Below are 21,204 nucleotides of genomic sequence, written 5' to 3' on the forward strand. Positions count from 1 at the left end.
AGCCAACATGATGGATTGCTATACGGTCTTCTTTATCAGTCTTAATGCAAAATTGGACGAGAACAAGAAAATAGTTTGCAATCCCACTTTTGAACTATACGGATCCCAGGAAGCACCTTTCAGAGAGCAAGATGCAGAGTACAGAGATCTCCAAAAGATTATCTTTGAGAAAAATCAGACTATTCCCCCAGAAATTTGGCCAAGAATAGAAGATGATGCCCCATGGGAAAAGTTCCCCTCAGATTATTCACGACGCATAGCAAGGGCTCTAGAAAGGTTCCAATTCAAAATTGGTTATTTAGTGAAATATTTAATTTTTTATAAATTATAAGTTAGAAAAATACTTATCAGAAATTTATAAATAGTATTTTAAATATTTAAATAACCTAGATATTTTTGTAGAAATTTTAAATAAAAAATGCTTAATTTGAGATATTTCGATATATAATTAAGATAACTATTATTTGTTTATCATTTTATTATTAAAATAATAATTTCCTAACCATATCTATTTTAAAATTTGTTTATTTTATTATTTTAATTTAATTAAATTATAAGATTAGATAATGATATTGAAAATATCCCTTTGGTTATTTTCAAATCATTTATATTATTAGAAATTTAATTCAATTTGATAAAATAATTCAAATAAACTTAGATATATTAAAATTAGTTTAATTTTAAATTTTGAAGATATATTTAAAGTTGTTTTTAACAACCCTAAATTTTCTAAAATTTAATTGGTTAGTTAAATAATAATTTGATTATATTAATATCTTATTTCACATTTGTTACATATACATTGTTTGTTTTATTTAATTGTTTATTCAAAAACTATTTTTAACAAACCCATTATTTATTTGATCTAAATTGCTATGATTAACAGATCCAATAATTTGATTTTAATCATAGTCCAATTGTCAATAGATCTTATAGATAATTTGGTAAATCTTGTTTATCTTTCATCTGTGTAAACTTAGAAACATGATAGGGCCCATCCAAATCAATTTGACATGTGTGAGCCTATATGTTTGTTTTTGGGCTTAGATGCATATAGGAAGCTCATTTATTTCTAGATGTATAAATGGACTAGGTTGCTAGAATAAAATATCACCTAATGATAGTTTTATTTAGGCCCAATTAGTATTGGGCTTATTCAATGAATAACAATTATTTAATGAAAGGTTAAATTCCTCTCCTTTGGGCCTTGTGTGAGAGTTAGGGGGCCATTAGTAGTGGGTACGACATACTGAACCCATCCCTCCCTCACATGAACAACCCCAATTGTGAAGGTCCATTTGCCTTATTTAAATAATTGTATTAGGCTAATTATACTAGTTTAACCTAATTAAAATTGAATTAGCAACATAATTAAGTTTGAAATAAATGGAATTAATTTTTTATTAGATTATTTTAAAATTAATTTAGAAAAGCACACTTAGTTTAATGAAATATTCTAGATAGTGATTTCTAGTAACTAGAAATCACAGCTGCAACATGTGGTTGCTTTATCTACAACAGAAGTTGAGTTCATAGCCATCACAGAAGCTTTCAAAGAAGCAACATGGATGAAGAGAATTCTACAAGAGACCAGCATGCTGAAAGGGAAAGTGTCAGTATTTTCATATAGTCAATCAGCAATTCATTTGAGCAAGAACCATGTTTATCATAAAAGATCCGAACATATTGATATAAGAATGTTTTGGATCAGGGATAAAATAGAATCTGGAGAGATTGAATTGAAAAAGGTGCCTACAAAGGAGAACCATGCTGATGCAGGAACAAAAGTGTTGCCAGTGAGCAAGTTCAATCATTGCATGGACTTGCTCAACCTTGGACCTACTTAAAATCTTAGGTTCACTCCCCCAAGTTCAAGTTATCACTTGTTTTCTATGAATTAAGGTAGAATTTGTGGTTAGTAATCCATAGAAAACTAGTCTTGGAACTCACTTTCTATTCTTGGAAAAGTTAATTAAGAAGTTAGTTAAGGTTGTTAAGATTAGATAAGTGTGTCTTAAGTGTTAGTTGCTCGAGTTGTGAGTTTAAACTAACCTATATAAACACTACCTTGTAATCTCTTTTGAGAAAATGTAAGAAGAGATTAAGAGAGTAAGAGAGAGATTGAGTGAATGAAAGTCAAAGAAAGAGACTTTTGAAGATGAAGAACCATAGCATTCATGGTGTCTCGAGCAGCTCAACCATGGTGGTTTAAGGGTCAATTTCTCTCTGTGTGATTCTCAATTTGCATTACTCTCAATTGGTGTTTGTAAACAACCTTACATATTGGAGAAACTCCTTGGGGGAGAGCTGGAGTATGACTCACATTGAGATTCGAACCAAGATAATTTTTTTGTCTCGTCTCTTTAATTTTCCTCTGTTTTGTGTTTGATTGTGTTCATAACTTATTTTGGTTTCAAGTTCTGGTTTGTATGCATTGTGTGTGTTCAGTTTGTGTTGTAGAGATTTACAACACTCTTCATTTTAAATATTTGCTCCTTTTAGAGCTATTATGAGTGTTTATAAATATCAAGAGTCTGTTTGGTTGTGTTTTCAATTTTTAATTTTTAGAATTGTATTTTCAAAAGTAAGAATAGAAAACAATTTTTTGTCATTTTAAAATTTTAATGGTGTTTGACACAAATTTTTTAAAACTATTTTTAGATTAAAAAAAAATCAATATTTTAACACCATACCATAACATGAATCCATTCGAATCCGAGTTCAGATTTAATTCCAAGTCTAGGATCCGAGTATGTGAGCAAAACTGTAAAATATAATATGCTAGACAAAAAAAATTATTTTTGAAAATTAAAAATAACATTTTGATATTTTCTATTTTCTAGCTTTTAAAAATTGTTTTGTTAGTTTTTAAAAATTGTTTACTGTTGTTTAAAACTGAAAACAATTTTTTAACAATTTTTAAGTTATGAAATTAAACAGCTCCTAAAACTCTATGAACCAGTTATAGAGTAGCACTCACGAAAGTTCTTGGCTTCACTACTGACTAATTAACACATCACCATTAGCATGTTGCATCTGCTAATTTATTCTGTTAGAACATTTTATAGAGGGTGGACATAAACTGTACAAGTAATTTGAAAATTAAAATGAAAAATAGAGTTAAGCCACTTCTCACTCACTCATTTCTTCAATCTTCAAACTACAACTGTTTCAACAAAATGCAAAACAGAACAGTTTTAGAGGAAATGAAAATTACCCACAATCACATATACAAGAGAAACCATTGGCATATATACCTGTGAATAAGATGATTATCTGTATCACTATAACAAAATGATTGAAGATAGCTGCAGCTCCCAACTAGACAGTAAACATTTTAGTAAATGAATTATCCCTGCAAACTCTGTATGATGTCTAAAATTACTACGCGCTTTACTCGCTATATATAATATATATAATCTGCTTTAGCAGCAGATTCAAAAATAGTTTGCAGGGAATGCAATTTCATCCCAAAACCTGAGGCAGTTTACAGCTTGTTTTCATCAAAATCCTCTTTATCCATGACATCCTTCTCTTACATACCATCTTTTTCAGTTGCATCCTCAACATCCTTTTGACCTTCATCATCAACATCCGGATCATCGTGTGATGAGTTTTCAGGTTGAAATGTCAGTGATACATTTCTTTCATGAGATGCTTCCTTTTGACACGAGTTTTCTGTTTTTGTTTGAGAACGGAAGGTTTGAATGAGATAATGTGCTACAGATTTGTAGCCCAGCCTGAAAACCTGTAAATTAACAAAATTCAATCATGAGTATTTTTAGTATTTCACAATCACTGCTCTGTCCATGAAGAGTATGCAATTTAAAATTTCTTCCACATATAACGGAAGTGTTTGTAGACAAGATATGAACATGTTATATCTCAATAACCTTTCTAGTGAGTTGACCAGTAGGCATCCACCCTTTCGCCTTGCGGCATAAACTGCAGTTGCAGATATCTCGACACACAGGACAAATCCAGCTAGGATTCTCTTTGGTTTCAGTGACGTTTTCTCCATACCTGTTGAAAACAGAAATTTTGAATTCAGACTACTATCAACATTTTTTTGAGACATATATTAAGTTAATTACTATAAAATGTTACAATAGATTATAAGATAGCTAATTCAAACAAATAAATCGATCTATACATACATAACTTGAGAGAAGGAGAACAATTTACCTACTGTATAAGCAGTCTCCACAAAATTGTCCCTGGACCAAGTTGCATTTGCTGCAATGGGTATGATGACCAAGAGTTTTCTGCCTAAAAGAAGAGAAGCAATTTATGTATTCATGTAATCTAAATGTAATCTAACAAACGCACAATTCAAGTTAATGGTAGAAAACAACATAATTCAATATCCTTACCTACAAAAATTAGTTGCATTGTAATAAAGTCAACTACTTCAGTAACAATTGAAAATAAACAGTACTATGTCTATACTTATCTCCCAATCATCTAAAAGTCAAACACAACTATGAAAAAGAATAACATGACAAAAGAGCCCACTGTAGACAGTATATGTTATTTGTGTGAACTTAATTCCCGGCAGAATAGGCTAATTCCGCAAAGAAACAACACCAAAATAAGTCCATTACCTGCATTGATGGCATGTTTCTCCATTAACTTCATCATATATGCGTTTTCCATCTTCTCCATATCCATCAACAAGCAGTGTCCAAGTGTTCTTGCAATCCCCCAAAAGCTTCTCATGCTCTTCTGTGTAAATCTCTGGGTTCAAGCCATCTCTTATGCGAATCTCATCACTCTCCGATGAGCCTTTCGTTCGTTTAGGACGAAGCTCCACGTAACTAACCTTGTCCAAAGTTTTCAACCTACAAACCCACACGTTCCCAGTACCGATCATTTGATATAGCACAACCCATTTTGCAAAAGTATCAAAGTTTGTGTCAGTAATGAAAAGTTTCCATTTTTCCTACACATACTCTTTCCCCCTTCATTTTCCAGGGGAAAATTACCAAAAAAAAAACTGACCTGGATGAACGCCTGGGCGACCCAGACGAAGAGGGAAGAGTTTGTGTTTTCCTGGTCTCAGAAGGGTGCCTGGAAAGACGCTTTCTTGGGGCGATTTCAGACTTAAGCTTCTGAGAAAGATGAAGAATGCCAAACTTGTTCATTCTCTCCTTGTTCTCTTTGATTCTGAGATCCCTGGACTGCTCATACCCAGAAGCATCTGAAGGTCCTGAGAGTAGGGAGGGTTGGGGCATAATCTTATTTGCATCGATCTCTGGCGCTCTCTTTTTCCGGCCGACCATGGCGTCTCTTTCGTTCCTACAGAAAGGACTGAGTGAAGAAGTGGCAAACAAAGAGATTCTATTCTAATTTATTTAACGATTCGCGCCATTTTATTTCCTTAGAACAAAATGACAACCATCTATTCGCGCCATCTGTTTTCACATTATGTAATTTAGGTTTAAAATTTCGTGTTGTCAGTAAAAAAATAGTTCAAAAAAACACAAACCATAAATTTATTAGGATGTAAATCGCTCGGTTTGGTCGGGTTATAAGTATATTTTTACCAATCCAATATAAATGTATGATGGTAAATATCTAATTGTAACTCATCCAATAAAAAAAATAAAAAAAAGTATAACCTCTCTAATAATTTTCGTCGGTTTGGTCAGGTTAACCCGTTTAAACAGATCTTTATTTTTTATTTTTTTTTTATTATTATTAGTATTTGGTGTTCAAATAATTAATTTAAAAAAATAAATGTATAACATATACTTTTCAAGATTAAAATGGTTATATAGTTTAAATGAATGTTAAAAGTAAATATAAATTGAATAAATATTAAAATATTAAGTACCATTTTTAAAAAAAAAAAAGAATAAAAAAATTACTCATATGTAAATTCTAAAGTTCAACTTTAATATTCTAATACAATCAAAACATTCACTTAACAAAAAAAAAAATACAATCAAAACATTCAACTATAAATTCTAAATTTCAAATCAAACACTATAAAATATAAACATTAAATGTAAAATAGTATATATTGTTATAATTATAAATATTAATAATTATGTGGATGTCCAAATCTTTTATCTATTACCATTAATTATAAACAACATTTCTCTTTTTCTTAGTTTCCCTTTTTCTTAGTTTATTAATATTTCACTCTTGTATTTGTATAAATAGGGATTCACCCCATTGGAATAAACAACTCAGAAATTCTCATTCACTTTCTCTTTCTCTCTTCATCTTCTTCTTCTTTCTTCTCATCTACTTTATATTATTTTATAACACGTTATCAGCACGAGTCTCTGCCCAAGCTTCAAGCATGAGTCTTGAATTGTTTCAAAGTCATGATACACTAAATATACATTTATATATATACATATCTGACTGAAACAATTTCAAGAATCCTTTGTTTTCTTTTTTCTTTTTTTATCTATATATCTATATATTATATATGTATATGTTTTTATATATTTATTATTGATTTCATATATATATATATACATATTATGTTCTTATCATTCATAATATTTACAATATATGTTTGCCTATGATATGATAGAGAAAACCTATATAAATTATACATATATCCTGAAGATTATGTATCATCGATAAAATATTGCATATATCTTAAAGATTATGCATCATCGATAAAATATTGCATATATCCTGAAGATTATGCAAACGTAATATTCCTTATATAGTTGTTGGATATATAATGAAAGAGATGAATACATATTTATATATATGTTCTTGTATTCTTTGAGGACAATGAAAAATAATCTAATATCGATATAGATTTTGACAAACATTTCCTGAAGTAAATGTTTTATATTTGTCAAAAATAAATGATTGTATTTATGTGAATACAACTAAAGAATCATTAAAAATGATTATTATTGATGCAATTTTATAGTGGGTTTTGAATACCTAAAAAGAATGTTAAGAAAATTGCATTGAAACATCAAAGTATAAGAATAACAGTGAGCATGACTAATGTTATTTAAATACATGAGACATGTATTTATTGTTCATCATCCCCTGCAGAGAATGATACGAATTGAATTCAACTATTTTTAAAGATTGTTTGTATTAGTCATGTTACCATACATTGTTATTACTTGCAATGTTAGAAATTATTGCATGTGACATATATTAAAGATCAAATTTCGCATACATCTTGGAGATTATGCAAAATTGTATTCATATATTCTTTGAAATATCGTAAAAGGAATTGCTGAATAATTTCTTATATTTTTATGGATGAACAAGTAATAAATTTTTAAGAAATTTATAATAATGTTCTACTTGTTCAACATCATTCCTCGAAGTGAATGTAATGATTTTAAATAATCGATGACATTATTTACTACTCAAATATTTCCAGAAGAAAGTGGAAACAACCAAAAGATGAGATACCACACACAATCAAAGTGTATAAAATCTATATATCATGTGTAGAATTGAATAATAGTAGTCACGTACTTGTAGTACGGACACACTTATAATCAAGATAAAAGTATATTCGATTATTGAATAGAATGTGAATTGTACAAACTTATTGTACATTTAGAATATTTAAATATCATTCCCTAAAGAGAATGAATAGACATGAAATTCTATTTCAAAGAATATAGATTTTACATATATTGGCAATTTCATAAGTAAATTAATATATACATATATTATTATTTCTTGAAATCAATAGTTTCAAACTATTGTTGGTACAAGATATGTATATATATAGTTACTATATAATTCAGTTTGCATATTCCCAAAAGTGAATATATAACTTACTAATATTTGTTAGTGATCCAATATAATCAAAGTGATAAAGAATCACAAAATGATTATTTGAAAAGCTTCCTGAAGAAGTCTTACATACAATTGCTACTTTGAGTAGTAAAATATCTTTGTATGTACCTAGATGTATAACTTTTATCTAGTTATGAAAGTGATAAGAAATAACTTATTATATGTACTTATTGTACATTTAAATATATAATATATCAAGTCATGATAATTAGACTGATGAATAGTCTATTAATAAATTAGACGACTTGTTAAAAAGATACCAAGAAAAATGAATGATATATTATGGTTATATCTATTTGACCATTACAATAACATGATGAAGTTGTCATGTATTTTTTAAATTATACACATCATTGAATTGATGATAGTGATTCCTGAAGAAATATAAAGTTTGATAAACATAATAGTGACTCCTGAAGAGTGTATATGTTTTGGAGAATAATATAATTATATTATTCGTGTATATAAAAATGAAACTTGTAATGATTATGTTGTAATGAATTTACAATATTACCTTTTGAAAGTTTCATTGAAATACAAATTATAGTGAACCTGAAGTTCATGAATTGAATTATTTTGACATGATCAATCATATGCAATAAATTGTCAAAGAATTTGACTAAATTTTGTTGAAGAACCAGAAGATTCTTCTCATTGTTAATTAATAAGGCTCAAAAGAAGAATGTGCATATATTTGCACATAAAAAATATTTAAATTATATTTCTTTAACAATCTTGAGCCATTGTTAGATTTTTATTGCATAGTTTCTTATCGATGTAATAAGATTATATGATCATGCATTTACAAAATGTGTAAATTTATGCATTTCTAATTATACACGTATGACTCATTCTTAGAAATGAATTAAGTTCATAAGGATTGAACTTGAAACTGAAGTTTATTGAACCTGAAGTTCAATGTCATATAGTATATATGAGTTTAAATAAATATTGATTCATTGTGATATATTGAAATCCCTACAGGTATATTAATATTATTAGATATCACAATTTTTAAAAATTCTCTCGATCAGGGGGAGAGAAGCAGTTGGGATCGATGATAATTTTTGAAAAATGATCCTTGCACAAAGTATATAAGAACAATATAGTTCAAAATGATATATACCAACTGCAAATTAATATTATTCAAAGTTGAGTTAGAATGAGTTGAAAACGCCTGAAGCGTAAATGAACAATATAGAAATTATTAGTAAATGTTCATTTGATTTGCCCTGAAGTTGTTAAATCTAGAGGTACTCATAGAGATATACCTTAATGTTATAAAGTATTAAAATGATAACCGTGATGAAAACGGTACTTGAAGAGACTCCCAAAAGAAGTTAGACATAACACATTTGATCATAATTGAATCCCTGAAGTGATTCTATATAGGTACTTATAAATGATAAACTTATTTGAAAAATATGTAATTTAAAGAGATCTCTATAAGTTATGTCAATATGGGAGGAAATTATCATTTATTGAAATTTTTGTCGACAATAAATATTGAATGTGTGCATATGCAATAAACTAACATGAGATAGCAAAGATCATTGTATTAGATTTGTCGAGAATCATCGACATACATTTTGTTTTTGGCCAAAATATTATGACGCAATCCAGGTAAATTTACTCACATAAAGTGAAGTAAGACCTGTAGGGTGTGCAAATAAATATTTCTAATGAGAAATTTGCATATATGTATTTGTACATAATGAATTATTGTACAAAGTTTGCATAGACATGAGATTGATTAAAATAAGGCTTAAATATTGAGAAAATATAATCATGATTTGATTATAGCCTGGAATATATTTTATGAGGATTTATAAGCGTCACATAAATGTTGCAACAAAAAGTTATTTATTTGGAGCTCCTAATATAGTGAGAATTTGAAATAAGCCTTATCTAAAAATTCTAGAAGAATTTAATACATGTCTTAAGTGATATAAATTCAAAGTCGCACGCACTATATGACAAAGATCTGTGTATGAAATAAAGACATGTAAGTAAATTATTATTTGAAAAATACCTATGGTTGTCTATGCAATATAAATTCGTAAATTATACGTTGTGATAGACTCTTGAAGAGTTTTTGATTAATTGAAGAACAAACTTTTAATTCTTTTGTATATCGAGAAATATTATATGTATAAAGTTTGTTCATTATTATTGAAGTCCTGAAGTACTTCATATGTATCAAGAATTATATATATATGATCATTTGATATGGAAATTAATATCATACAACAAGATAGAACAAATATATGGTCTTGGAGTACCATCATTGTTACAAATGAAAATTTATAGTACCATTAATGTGTTATGTTCATATCTACTTGAAATTTTAAATTTTAGTATGAACAAAGTTATGTACACACATGAATGATACAATTAGTTGGATAAAGACTAATGTTCCACGAACCCCTCATCTATAATTTAGAAGTCCATACATACTCTGGAAGAGTTATAGAAAATATATGATCAAAGATTGTATATGATGATATTTTGAAAGTGATAACAATAATCTTATGAGATATATTATCACCAAAAAAATTATGGATCATATGTGCATGAGGGGGAGACATATTCATGTTGCACTCTTTTTCCCTTAGCTCAGGTTTTGTCCCACTGGGTTTTCCTGGCAAGGTTTTTAACGAGGCAACTTGCAAATAGTTATGAATATGAAATATATATTGTACTCTTTTTCCCTAGCTCAGATTTTGTCCCACTGGATTTTTCTAGCAAGGTTTTTAACGAGGCAACTATAAATCATGTTAACATACTTGCATTTTATGAAGCAAGTAGAGAATGTGTGGGAGTGAGATCATTGACATAGAATATTCGGGAAACATATGGATTGCACTCTATAAAGAAGTATCAACACAAACAGTTCTCTATGAAGATAATACTGCTTGCATCGCTCAACTAAAAGGAGGGTACATTGAAGGAGATAGAGTTAGAACACATTTCACGAAATTCTTCTTTATACGCTTCAAGAAAATACATATTGGTGTTCAACATATTTAATCAAGTGTGAATCTTGTAAACTTATTCACAAAGTTATTACCAACATCAACATTTGAGAAGACGGCAGATAAGATCGAAATTCGTCGATTAGAAGATCTCTACAAATGCTTAAATGAGGGGGAGTTAGTTTACACTATACTCTTTTTCCTTTGATCAAGTTTTCAGCAAGATTTTTAATAAGGCAGTTATTATGGACATCCAATGGGGAGTGTTATAAATATTAATAATTATGTGGATGTCCAAATCTTTTATTTATTACCATTAATTGTAATCAACATTACTCTTTTTCTTAGTTTCCCTTTTTCTTAGTTTCTTAATATTTCACTCTTGTATTTGTATAAATAGGGGTTCACCTCATTAGAATAAACAACTCAGAAATTCTCATTCACTTTCTCTTTCTCTCTTCATCTTTTTCTTCTTTCTTCTCATCTACTTTATATTATTTTATAACATATATATATATTAGGGTATGTTTTTAATGGGTATTACCTATGTATGGGTATTTTATTCTTGACCATTGGATCAAATTTCTAATGGTTGATATTTATAATCATTAATTAAATATTAAAAAATTAATATTTCTTATTTTGCCAATTTTGTTATTCTCTATATTCCTAAAATAGATAAAACTATTAATGGAAATAAAAACTTTATACATAGAATTGTTATTTAAAAAATAAAACACACTAAAAAACTAACAAACTATTTTTTTTTAATAAAAATTATTTTAAAGATTAAAAAGAAAAAAAAAAGTGTATATTTATCTTTTTATAAAATTTCTTTAAACTAGAATTCTAAATTGCATTACTGAGAACAAAAAAAAAATTTAAGCTTTAAGCTTTAATACATATAAAATATATAAGATTTTTTCTAAACTTAAAATCTTTAATTTCATAATAATTAACAATTATTTATATGTTTTTTATTTTTTAAAAAATACTTGAGCTTACCAAAACCTATAAGAACAAAATCAATAAAGAAAATTTTAACAAAAAAAAATAAAACGAAGAAAAAAAGTGTCATAAATATTATTGAATAATGGGAGTTGCTAACACAAGAAGTTCAGCACAAAAAGTTATACTTGACCCCTAGACAAGATTATTATCTTCCAATCTTAAGAATATAAATAATGAATAACAGCTCATTAGTTATTTTAGGAGAATGATGCATGGTAATGTCAAAAAAATCATTAGATGATAATAATATTTCTTTAACAATGATAGCCTAAGTAAGAACTAAGAAGTATTGTAGCATTTTATTTTTAAGAGCATAAATAATATTAAGACAATTGGATTCCACAATCAAGCTCTTATTTTCCTATAAAAAAAACACATTAATATAATGTAAATGATTTTTAGTTTTACAATAATAAATTATTAATAAACTCACAATTTCATAAAATAATAAAGTAGTAATTTCAATGAATTTTTTTAAAAAAAAAATTATAATTTTTTTCAAACTATTGGTTGTAATTATTATTTCCAATTTTATAAAAAAATAATTGTTGGAAACTTACCATAAAAGGTTATTAGATTGTTACCTTATTAATTTTTTTTAGTGCCCATCAATGGGTATTACCCGTTAAGAAGTGTTCCATATATATATATATATATTATAGATAATTTTAATAAAAAAAATATGTAAATTGGTTTATTCGGTTTATTCGAGTTATTTGGGCGGGTTAGAATAATATTCAACCCGCTCAATATTTATATTGGGCGGTTTGAATTTTTGTAAAGTTATTCGGGTTGTGTTTTTTGTCGGTTTATCCGGGGTTGGGCGATTTGAAATTTTTTTTGAACAACTCTCAAATTTATAAGCTGATAATGTATATTCTATAATGTGAAATTAAAACAAGAGAAATTACACGCACTATGAGATTTTAAAAGTTGTTTATTTAAATATGATACTCTTAGGTATGATCAATTTATATGGTATTTTTTATTTTTAGGTACTTTTATGGTATTTGATATGTCATATATATGTAAATTAGGTTTTTGAAGCCCATATTTAATATTTTTATTTATTTTTAGGTAGTTTTATTTGTCAGTGGTGCTGAAAAAGTCGCCAGAGTTTACTGCTGGTGCTTGAAAAGTCGTCGGAGTAGCTGCCAATGTCGAAAAGATTGCCAAAAAAATTATCGAAACAGAAAAATTACCGAAAAATCACTAAGAAACTGATTTCTTCATGTTTCTTGATGAAGAAACGAGTTCCTTGATAAAGAAACCAGTTTCTTAGTGATTTTTCCAGGACAATGCCAATTTCGATGACTTTTCTGGCGCCGGCTGTTGCTATATTTTATAAACGCTACGCAAGTATACGCAATCAAGTAGTAAATCTCACACAGGTGAGGTCGATCCCACAGGGAATTGGATTAAATACCACTAAATTATACTTATGATTCTATTCGGCAAATCGAAAGCAATTATGATTTAAGAAAAGGAAAGTAATTCAGAAAACACAAAACACAGCTAAAGTTTAAGCAATATGAGATGATAGGGAGGAGAATCCTGTTGTTGTTTACCCAAATCGTTACTGCTTAATTACTATCCTATTCTTGAAGTGAATGACAGATTATGAAATAACCTAGCTCTTTTCAAATCTTCTAGATTCTAAATCACATGTTATCTAATTAATTCCTTAATTAAACTAACATGAAATCAGCATTAAGTAATAATCTACTCGTCACATAAGTCATGTGAATACTTTCGTTTCACATAGAACATCGATTATCCCAATTTTAGCATTCTCAATTCTCACTTTTCAGATTTCGAATTGAGATCATAGAGCATGCACAAGGTGATCAATCTTAAACATGAAATTAAACACAAATTAAGATAATTTCACAAACAAGAATTGAGGAATGGTAATTAAACATTAACTAGGCAAAACATTAAACAACAATCATCATCCTCCCTAAATGGGAAATTTAGTTCAGAAATAAATCCATAACCATTCCTATAACAATATTCAACATAAAGAAATTAAAGAGGAATAGAGAAAGAAACTGTTGGTGGATTGACTCTGGATCTTCACTTTGATTTCCTCTTCTCTTCTTGCCTCTTTCTGCTGTGTTTTAGGGTTCCAAATCGCTTCCCCTGACTTCCAATCGCAGTTTTCTATTTATATCTAATTTTTAGGGTTCGTCGGACATAAATACCCCTGACCGTACGGACGCTCGCCGTGGCCAAAAGTGGTCTCGCCGCGGCCAAAAGTGCATCAAAAAATCACGTTTCTGCCCAGACTTTCTAGCCGCGGCCATGGAAATCTCGCCGCGGCGAGATGGAATTTTCTGCTTCGATCTGTTTTAGTAAAATGAGCATAACTTTCTCATCCTAACTTCAAATGAGCTGATTCAAGATGCGTTGGAAAGATAAAAAAGAGATATAAAAATTTTATGTTTGGACTTTTTCCAAAATATGATCAAAACATAGTCGAATTTAGGCTTGAAGTTTCAGCTTTATTCTCTTTCAAAATTTTCTCTGTTTTATAGATCACTGTTTTCCGAAATTTGTCCAATTTCTACATTCCAAGTGTAGAAACCTGAAATCATAGAAAACAAGCGTAATTCTATTCCAAAAACAATAATAAAGAAGAAAAACAACTATAAAATGTGACCCAAAACTTAGGCTAAAAATAGCCTAACACCGGCAAAGACAACTTCGAAGACTTTTCCGAGCACCGTAGCTACTCAGTCGACTTTTTCGTACCGACAAATGAAACTCCGAAAAAGTTGTCAGAATTGGCATTATCGCCGATAAAATCACCAAGAAACTGGTTTCTTCATCAAGAAAGAAGAAACCAATTTCTTGGTTATTTTTCCAGTTATTTCTCGGCGACAATGCTAATTCCGACAATTTTTAGGCGCCGGCACTTCAGCAACTTTTGGACACCGGCAGCTACTCCGGTGACTTTTTCAGCACCGATAGCAAACACCATCGATTTTCCAGCCCCAGTATCAACTTCGACGATCACTGTAGTTTTATTTGTTTTATTTTTAAGAAAAATATATGAAAAAAACTTTTATATTTTTTATGGTAATTCAAAGTGACATATCTGATATATGATAATTTTTTATTTTAAATGCCATATTTTTTTCTATTAAGTTTGGTACCTAGCTTTATTTTTCCCATATTTATATGTAAATACCCCTTAAAACAATCATTTTTCTATTATATAAAGTGGTGTTATCCTGGGCTAGAGCCTTCAGGATGCATGCTCTCTGTTTTCCCTCCAGTACCCAAACTGGGTTTTTGGTCCACCCAAATCGGTATTGTGGTGGTATCTGGTTCCTCTTTTGGGGAATTAATCCTCATCATTTCTTTTTTCATCTCATTAATTGCAACATTAATGGTACTCACGATTATTATCTCCAATATCTTTCATCAGACCAAGTTTTTCTTAGCATTTATTATCTTTTGGCCTCTCATTTAACTCTTAGGTTGCATTTGCATTTATTATCTTCTCTTTTCTTCTACCAAGTCTCTAACTATCAAATCATCAGATATCTCTTAAACCCATTTTCCTTCATCAAGGTGGCGGCGAAGAGAATCGAAAGACTTGATGATGCTTGGGAGAATGGAATAATCATGATGTCTACCCAGGTTAGAGGCCAAGCTATGACCAGAGGCAAGCCAAGAGGTACCCTTAATAGCCTATTTTATTCCTTATATAAAGATAGATTTAGGTTATTTTGGTGTTCATCATTTTTCTTCTGTTTGTTTCCTCTCTTGAGAATTTTTCTGGTTTTTAATTTTAAGATGGATGCTCTTAACCCTTTCCCTTCTCAATCTTTGACCCTTACCCCCGATGAAAACACTTGTTTATACCCTTCTTGATGTTCTGATGAGTCCACTGATAATATCAATCTTCTTCTAAAGCTTTTCACCATCAAACACTATAATCGACCCTCCTTGATCAAAACTCGTCTCGGTGTCCGGACTTCCCAAGTGTAGGTTTCTTTGTAGTCGTTTCGAGCAACTCGATGGGCTTTTTCTAGTCACTTTTGGTTGCGAAGGTGATAAAAAGAGAATTCTTGATGGACAGCCGTGGCATTTTGCCCAGAGTCTCACTATCTTTGCTCCTGATGCCTCTTTTCCCATTACTCCTGATCAGCTTCACTATGGTCCTTTCTGGGTTCAGGTGTATGGTATTCCTTTCCGTTGTAAGTCCTTTGATTTAGCCAAAATCATTGCTTCGGGTGTGGGTGATCTAATCCAAGTGGATAATACCACTGTAAATGAGGATTTGGGCCCTATCTTCGTATCCAATTTGCTTATTGATGCCAACAAGCCTATTAGGCAAGGCATTAATGTTCGTTTCTTTAAGATGGGTATGGAATTTATCAAATGGTTGGATTTTAAGTATGAAAGGCTGCCTGATTATTGCCTTTATTGTGGCAAACTTGATCATACCAGAAAGTATTGCCATGCATACCTTTAGAAGTGTGATGAATCTATTACCCCACCTCCTTGTCCTTATGATCTCCGTCTTAGGGGGAAAGAAAAACCTACTGAAAAGCAATCTCCTTTTCAATATCTTCATCCTCCAGCTATCACTATCACTGACATGGATCTTACTGACTTTCCTCATGGAAATCAATTCCCTAATCCTTTTCTGAACTATCCATTTAGTTTTACTCCTCTGCTGAACTCTAATGTAACTTCGGTTACTGGTCTGACTAGTTCTTGTCAATCCTATAATGTCATGATCCCTACTCCAGTGAATCCCAATTACTCTTTGGGACTTTCTGTGACGGGTTCATCTTTGTCTGCACCGTTGCATACTGACTCTGTTGTTGTCAATGATACCCTGGGTTTTACTAACCCTGAACTGACCTCTGTTGCTCGCTCTCTTGCCGAAGCTTTGCCCTCTTTGATCCTCAACTCATGTCAGGCCTCCCCTGCCTCTGTGGTGGAAACCCCATTGCCTGATTCTCAGGTGCGAGGTAAAGGTTTGGCGTGTGCTTCTGGGGTCAAAAGGCCTACTTTTCAAGCATGCCAAGCTAATGTAGGTGGTTCAATGCGCTCGATGCTTAAGCGAGCCAGAGCTGGTGATGTTGATGTTAGTGGCTCCTCTTCAATTCCTCGTGATGAACAGGCGGGTGATGCTGAGCAAACCCGCCCGGAAAAATGAGCCTTATATGTTGGAATGCTCGAGGATTGGGGAACCCTCGAGCATTCAATCGGCTTTCCCACATGATCAAGTCTCATAAACCTGTTCTTATTTTTTTGATGGAAACTAGGCTTAAACCGAACTCTGTAGATAGGTTTAAAGCTTGTTTAGGTTTTGATTTTGGTCTTGAAATCCCTAGGCAGTATTTTGGAGGGGGTTTACTTTTGTTGTGGAAGGCTGATATTTCTGTAAATATTATAAACTATTCCTCTAATCATATAGATTGCACTATTTGTGTTAATACTAATGAACTATGGCATTTTACTTGTTTTTATGGTTCTCCTGTTCATTCTCAAAAGCATTTTACTTGGAAACTTTTGCATGATATTTATTATAATGCTCCTAATTTGCCTTGGTTAATAATGGGAGATTTTAATAGCTATCTTTTTAATACTGATAAACTTGGGGGCCAGGTCTCTGATCAGGCTGTTATGTCTCTTTTTTCAGATTTTGTTAATAAATTTTCTATGTTTCCCCTTCCTTATGTAGGCTGTAAATATACTTGGACTAATAAATCTATAAGTGAACGCTTAGATTGGGCTGTTGCATCTGAATCTTGGTGTGATCTTTTCCCTGATAATAGTCTTCATCATTTAGGTTATTATGGATCCGATCATCGTGCTTTAAAGCTTGTTCTTACTAATGATATTAGTAGGCCCATTAATTTTGTTAATAGACGGTTTCGTTTTGAAAATAGTTGGTTAGAGGACCCTGATTTCTATCACCTTGTAAAGAATAAATGGAATGATTTTCTAACTCATAATTCACCTTCCAGTCATTTTAGTAATTTTTTAAATAAACAAGCCCAATGTGTTAGTCACTTAAAAGATTGGAATAGGTCTCATAATCGTCCATTTAAATCTAGGATTCAACAGTTAACCCAGGAAATAGATAATCTTCAAAACCAAGATGTCCTTACTCAAGCTGATAGACTTCAGCTAAATAGATTGAATTCAATGCTGGATGCTCTTCTCTATAAAGAAGAAGTCTATTGGAAACAAAGGGCTAGAGTGAGGTGGCTCAAAGCCGGAGATAAAAATACAAAATTTTTTCATAAGCAAGCCACTCTTAGGAAGAAAACTAATACCATCAAATATCTTAAAGATAACGAGGGTAATGTGGTTAATAGTCAAGAGGGGATAGCTAACTTAGTTATTTCCCATTTTTCTGATCTTTTTAGTACCCAGGGTTGTAATGTTGATGCTGCTGCTGAAATCTTCAATGCTTTGGGTCCTGGTTTGGACACTCCTGATGTGGAGTTTCTTGAGCGGGCTTTTACTGCTGAGGAAGTTAAGAAGGCTGTTTTTCAATTATCTGGGGATAAGGCAGTGGGATTAGATGGGTTTAATGCTTACTTCTACCAAAAGAATTGGGCTGTTTTAGGTCACGATTTCACTAATGCCATTTTAGACTGTCTTAATAGGGATACTGATTTTTCTGAAATAAATTCTACTCTTATTGTCTTAATACCTAAGAAACAACATGCCAATAAGTTAGGTGATTTTAGACCCATTAGTCTTTGTACTACTTTTTATAAAGTTATATCTAAGATTATATCTAATAGGCTTAAAAGGATTTTAGATAGGATTATCTCTCCTTTCCAAAGTGCTTTTATTTCAGGTCGAGTAATTTTTGATAATATTATTATTGCTAATGAACTGGTGCATGCTATTAATAATAGAAAGGTTGGTAAAAAAGGCTGGGCTGCATTGAAACTTGATATGGCTAAGGCCTTTGACAGGGTTGAATGAGATTTTTTATGTAATATAATGTTTCACTTTAATTTTCCTGTTCGTTTTGTTTCTCTTATTCTTAAATGCCTGTCTTCTGCTTCTATTTCTTTCTCTATTAATGGTTCTGTGCATGGTAATGTTAAGCCCACGAGAGGTATTAGGCAAGGAGATCCTTTATCTCCTTATTTGTTTATTTTATGTGCTGAAGGCCTTTCAGCCATTCTTAGAAACTATCATCATAGGGGTTTGCTTCATGGTATTTCAATTTCTAGAAATACCCCTCCTATATCCCATTCGCTGTTTGCTGATGACAGTATTTTGTTCTGTACTGCTGATCGTAATTCTTGTCACGCTATGCAGCAGGCTCTATCCCTGTATTCTCAAGCTTCGGGGCAAATGATTAATTTCACTAAGTCCTCCATTTTATTTTCTCCTAATACTCAAAATGATATCAAAGACCTTTTTCTTAGGACTTTTCAGCTTGAAGATAAACCTTTTATTATTAAGTATTTAGGTTTGCCACAATGTCTTTCTCGAGCAAAATATCAGTCTTTTACTTTTTTAAAGGATAGAATTTCTTCCATTATTCATTCCTGGCACCATAAATGGTTTTCTAAGGCAGGTAAGGAGACTCTAATTAAAGCTGTCCTTCAAGCAATCCCATCTTATGCAATGTCTTGCTTTCGCATTCCTACTAGGATTTGCAGGGAAATTGAGTCTCTTATTTCTAAATTTTGGTGGGGATCTTCTCCTGAGGTTCGAAAAGTACACTGGAAAAATTGGAGAATGGTGTGTCAGTCTAAGTTTGTTGGGGGTCTTGGGTTTAGATCTTTAACTCATTTTAACCAGGCTATGCTAGCTAAGCAAGCTTGGCGAATCTTTACGTGTCCTGATTCTCTTCTCTGTTTAGTGTTAAAAGCCCGTTATTTTCCCAATACTTCAATTCTTGATGCTGGCCCTGGTCATAGTCCGTCTTATACTTGGCGCAGTATCCTTTGGGGAAGAGATTTAATGAAGCAAGGACTCATTTGGAAAGTTGGTGATGGTTCAACTATTCGCACTATTGAGGATCATTGGCTTCCAAATTGTCGAGTTAAGTCATATTCATCTCCCCCTCCCTCTGATTCTACTCTTTCTTTTTTCCTCTCCCCATCTGGTGCTTGGGATCCTATTAAGCTTCATCAGTTTTTTGATGACCAGCTTGTTGATCATATTCTCACTGTTCCCATATCTGGTCATGGTTGTAGTGATGATCTTATTTGGGGTAGGAATCCTTCTGGTCTTTTCACGGTTAAGTCTGCGTATCATTTAGCAGTCACCTCTAGGGATATTCCTTCTTCTTCATCTTTTGATCAGAGTAAGCGTTTTTGGTCGAAAATTTGGTCTTCCTTGGTTTCAAAAGTTAAACATCTGGTGTGGCGTGTGTTATCTAATTCCATCCCAGTAGCTTCCCTTTTGTTCCTTAGGCATATAATACAATCTCCTATCTGTCCCCTTTGTAACTTGAAATGGGAAACTGTGGAGCATGCTTTCCTGGAGTGTGTGAATGTTAAGAAAGCTTGGAAACATTCTCCATATTTTGACTTTTATCTTACTAATAAAAGATTAAGTATTTATGATTTTATTGCTCTAGTTGTTGATCTCTTAGACAAATATGATTGTGCTATATTTTTTTGTTTCATCTGGTTACTTTGGAATTACAGAAATAATCTTTTTCATAATAAGAAGTTGCTGCCACCCTGGCATCTTTATGATCAGGCTGTGAGTTATTTGTTGGAGTATGAGCATGCTAATCTACCTGGTTTTAAACCAGATAATATCAATCTCAGATGTAATGAGCAGGTTCAAGTTTTGCAACATGAAGGATGGAAAGTTAATACGGATGCGGGTGTTAGCAGTTCTGATAGGAAGCATAGTTTGGGTGTGGTGGTTACAGATGAAAATGATGATGTTAAGGCTGGCCTAATTGTACCTATGGTTGGTTCAGTTCCACCGGAGGTTGCGGAGGCTAAAGCTATTTTGGCTGCTATTTCTTGGGTACAAGCCACCAAGCTTCCTGTTAATGTCTTGCAAACTGATTGTAAAAGCATAGTAGATAAAATTTATAATGCTAAATGTCATAATTCTGTTGTTAATGATATTGTCCTTTGTATTAAGAACTCATTGTTGTTCAGTCCTAATCTGGTCATTGTCCATGTTCCTCGTGAGCTTAATAAAATTGCTCATGTGTGTGCTAGGGCAGGTTTAGGATTAGACAGTGAGTGTGTATGGAATGGTTCTTTACCTTCCTTTGTAACCTGAATTTCTTGTATTTGTCTTGATTAATAAAGGTTCGGGTTTTTCAAAAAAAAAAAAAAGTGGTGTTATCCTGCATTTTTCGAATTAATATGGGTATCAGAAGTGGGATTAAGCAAATATAAATAACTTGTAATAAGGTGTGTTATTATGTATAAATTGTTGTCTT

At 31.4% G+C, this 21,204-nt stretch overlaps 2 protein-coding genes across 5 annotated transcripts; one reads left to right on the forward strand and one right to left on the reverse strand.

Moving 5' to 3' along the window:
- Nucleotides 1-3,074: 3,074 nt before the first annotated feature.
- LOC115705486 (uncharacterized) lies at nucleotides 3,075-5,429 on the reverse strand. 3 transcript variants are annotated; one of them, XR_004009474.2, is made up of 6 exons: nucleotides 5,002-5,411; nucleotides 4,605-4,841; nucleotides 4,186-4,269; nucleotides 3,894-4,023; nucleotides 3,258-3,748; nucleotides 3,075-3,166 (listed from the first exon to the last, which is right to left on the reverse strand). XR_004009474.2 is itself a non-coding variant. In XM_030632827.2 (5 exons), exons 1-5 carry the CDS (start codon nucleotides 5,280-5,282, stop codon nucleotides 3,536-3,538), a joined length of 945 nt encoding a protein of 314 aa, XP_030488687.2. In that variant the 5' UTR covers nucleotides 5,283-5,429; the 3' UTR covers nucleotides 3,075-3,535. The 3 variants fall into 3 exon arrangements, 2 of the variants coding, with proteins under 2 accessions (XP_030488687.2, XP_060961673.1); XM_030632827.2 differs by having other exon boundaries at nucleotides 3,075-3,748; nucleotides 5,002-5,429; XM_061105690.1 differs by lacking the exon at nucleotides 3,075-3,166 and having other exon boundaries at nucleotides 3,573-3,748; nucleotides 4,190-4,269; nucleotides 5,002-5,421.
- A 9,375-nt stretch (nucleotides 5,430-14,804) lies between these two features.
- LOC115703210 (uncharacterized) lies at nucleotides 14,805-21,097 on the forward strand. Of its 2 annotated transcripts, none has more exons than XR_009684751.1 (2): nucleotides 14,805-15,474; nucleotides 20,444-21,097. XR_009684751.1 is itself a non-coding variant. In XM_061105174.1 (2 exons), the coding sequence occupies exons 1-2, from the start codon at nucleotides 15,423-15,425 to the stop codon at nucleotides 21,039-21,041; spliced, it is 540 nt and encodes a 179-aa protein (XP_060961157.1). In that variant the 5' UTR covers nucleotides 15,291-15,422; the 3' UTR covers nucleotides 21,042-21,097. The 2 variants fall into 2 exon arrangements, 1 of the variants encoding a protein (XP_060961157.1); XM_061105174.1 differs by having other exon boundaries at nucleotides 15,291-15,474; nucleotides 20,554-21,097.
- Nucleotides 21,098-21,204: the final 107 nt, after the last annotated feature.

This window comes from Cannabis sativa, chromosome X (assembly GCF_029168945.1).
Source record: "Cannabis sativa cultivar Pink pepper isolate KNU-18-1 chromosome X, ASM2916894v1, whole genome shotgun sequence".
NCBI classification, from domain to species: Eukaryota; Viridiplantae; Streptophyta; class Magnoliopsida; order Rosales; family Cannabaceae; genus Cannabis; species Cannabis sativa.

What these genes read in the sequence shown, in the direction of transcription:
- LOC115703210 (XM_061105174.1), top strand. Translation starts at nt 15,423, where the DNA reads ATGATGTCTACCCAGGTTAGAGGCCAAGCTATGACCAGAGGCAAGCCA. An exon ending in GACCAGAGGCAAGCCAAGAG is followed by an intron (nt 15,475 to 20,553) that starts GTACCCTTAATA and finishes GTTTTAAACCAG; the next exon opens with ATAATATCAATCTCAGATGT.
- LOC115705486 (XM_030632827.2), bottom strand. Translation starts at nt 5,282, where the DNA reads ATGGTCGGCCGGAAAAAGAGAGCGCCAGAGATCGATGCAAATAAGATT. An exon ending in GGAGACTGCTTATACAGTAG is followed by an intron (nt 4,024 to 4,185) that starts GTAAATTGTTCT and finishes TGTTTTCAACAG; the next exon opens with GTATGGAGAAAACGTCACTG. An exon ending in CTGGTCAACTCACTAGAAAG is followed by an intron (nt 3,749 to 3,893) that starts GTTATTGAGATA and finishes GTTAATTTACAG; the next exon opens with GTTTTCAGGCTGGGCTACAA.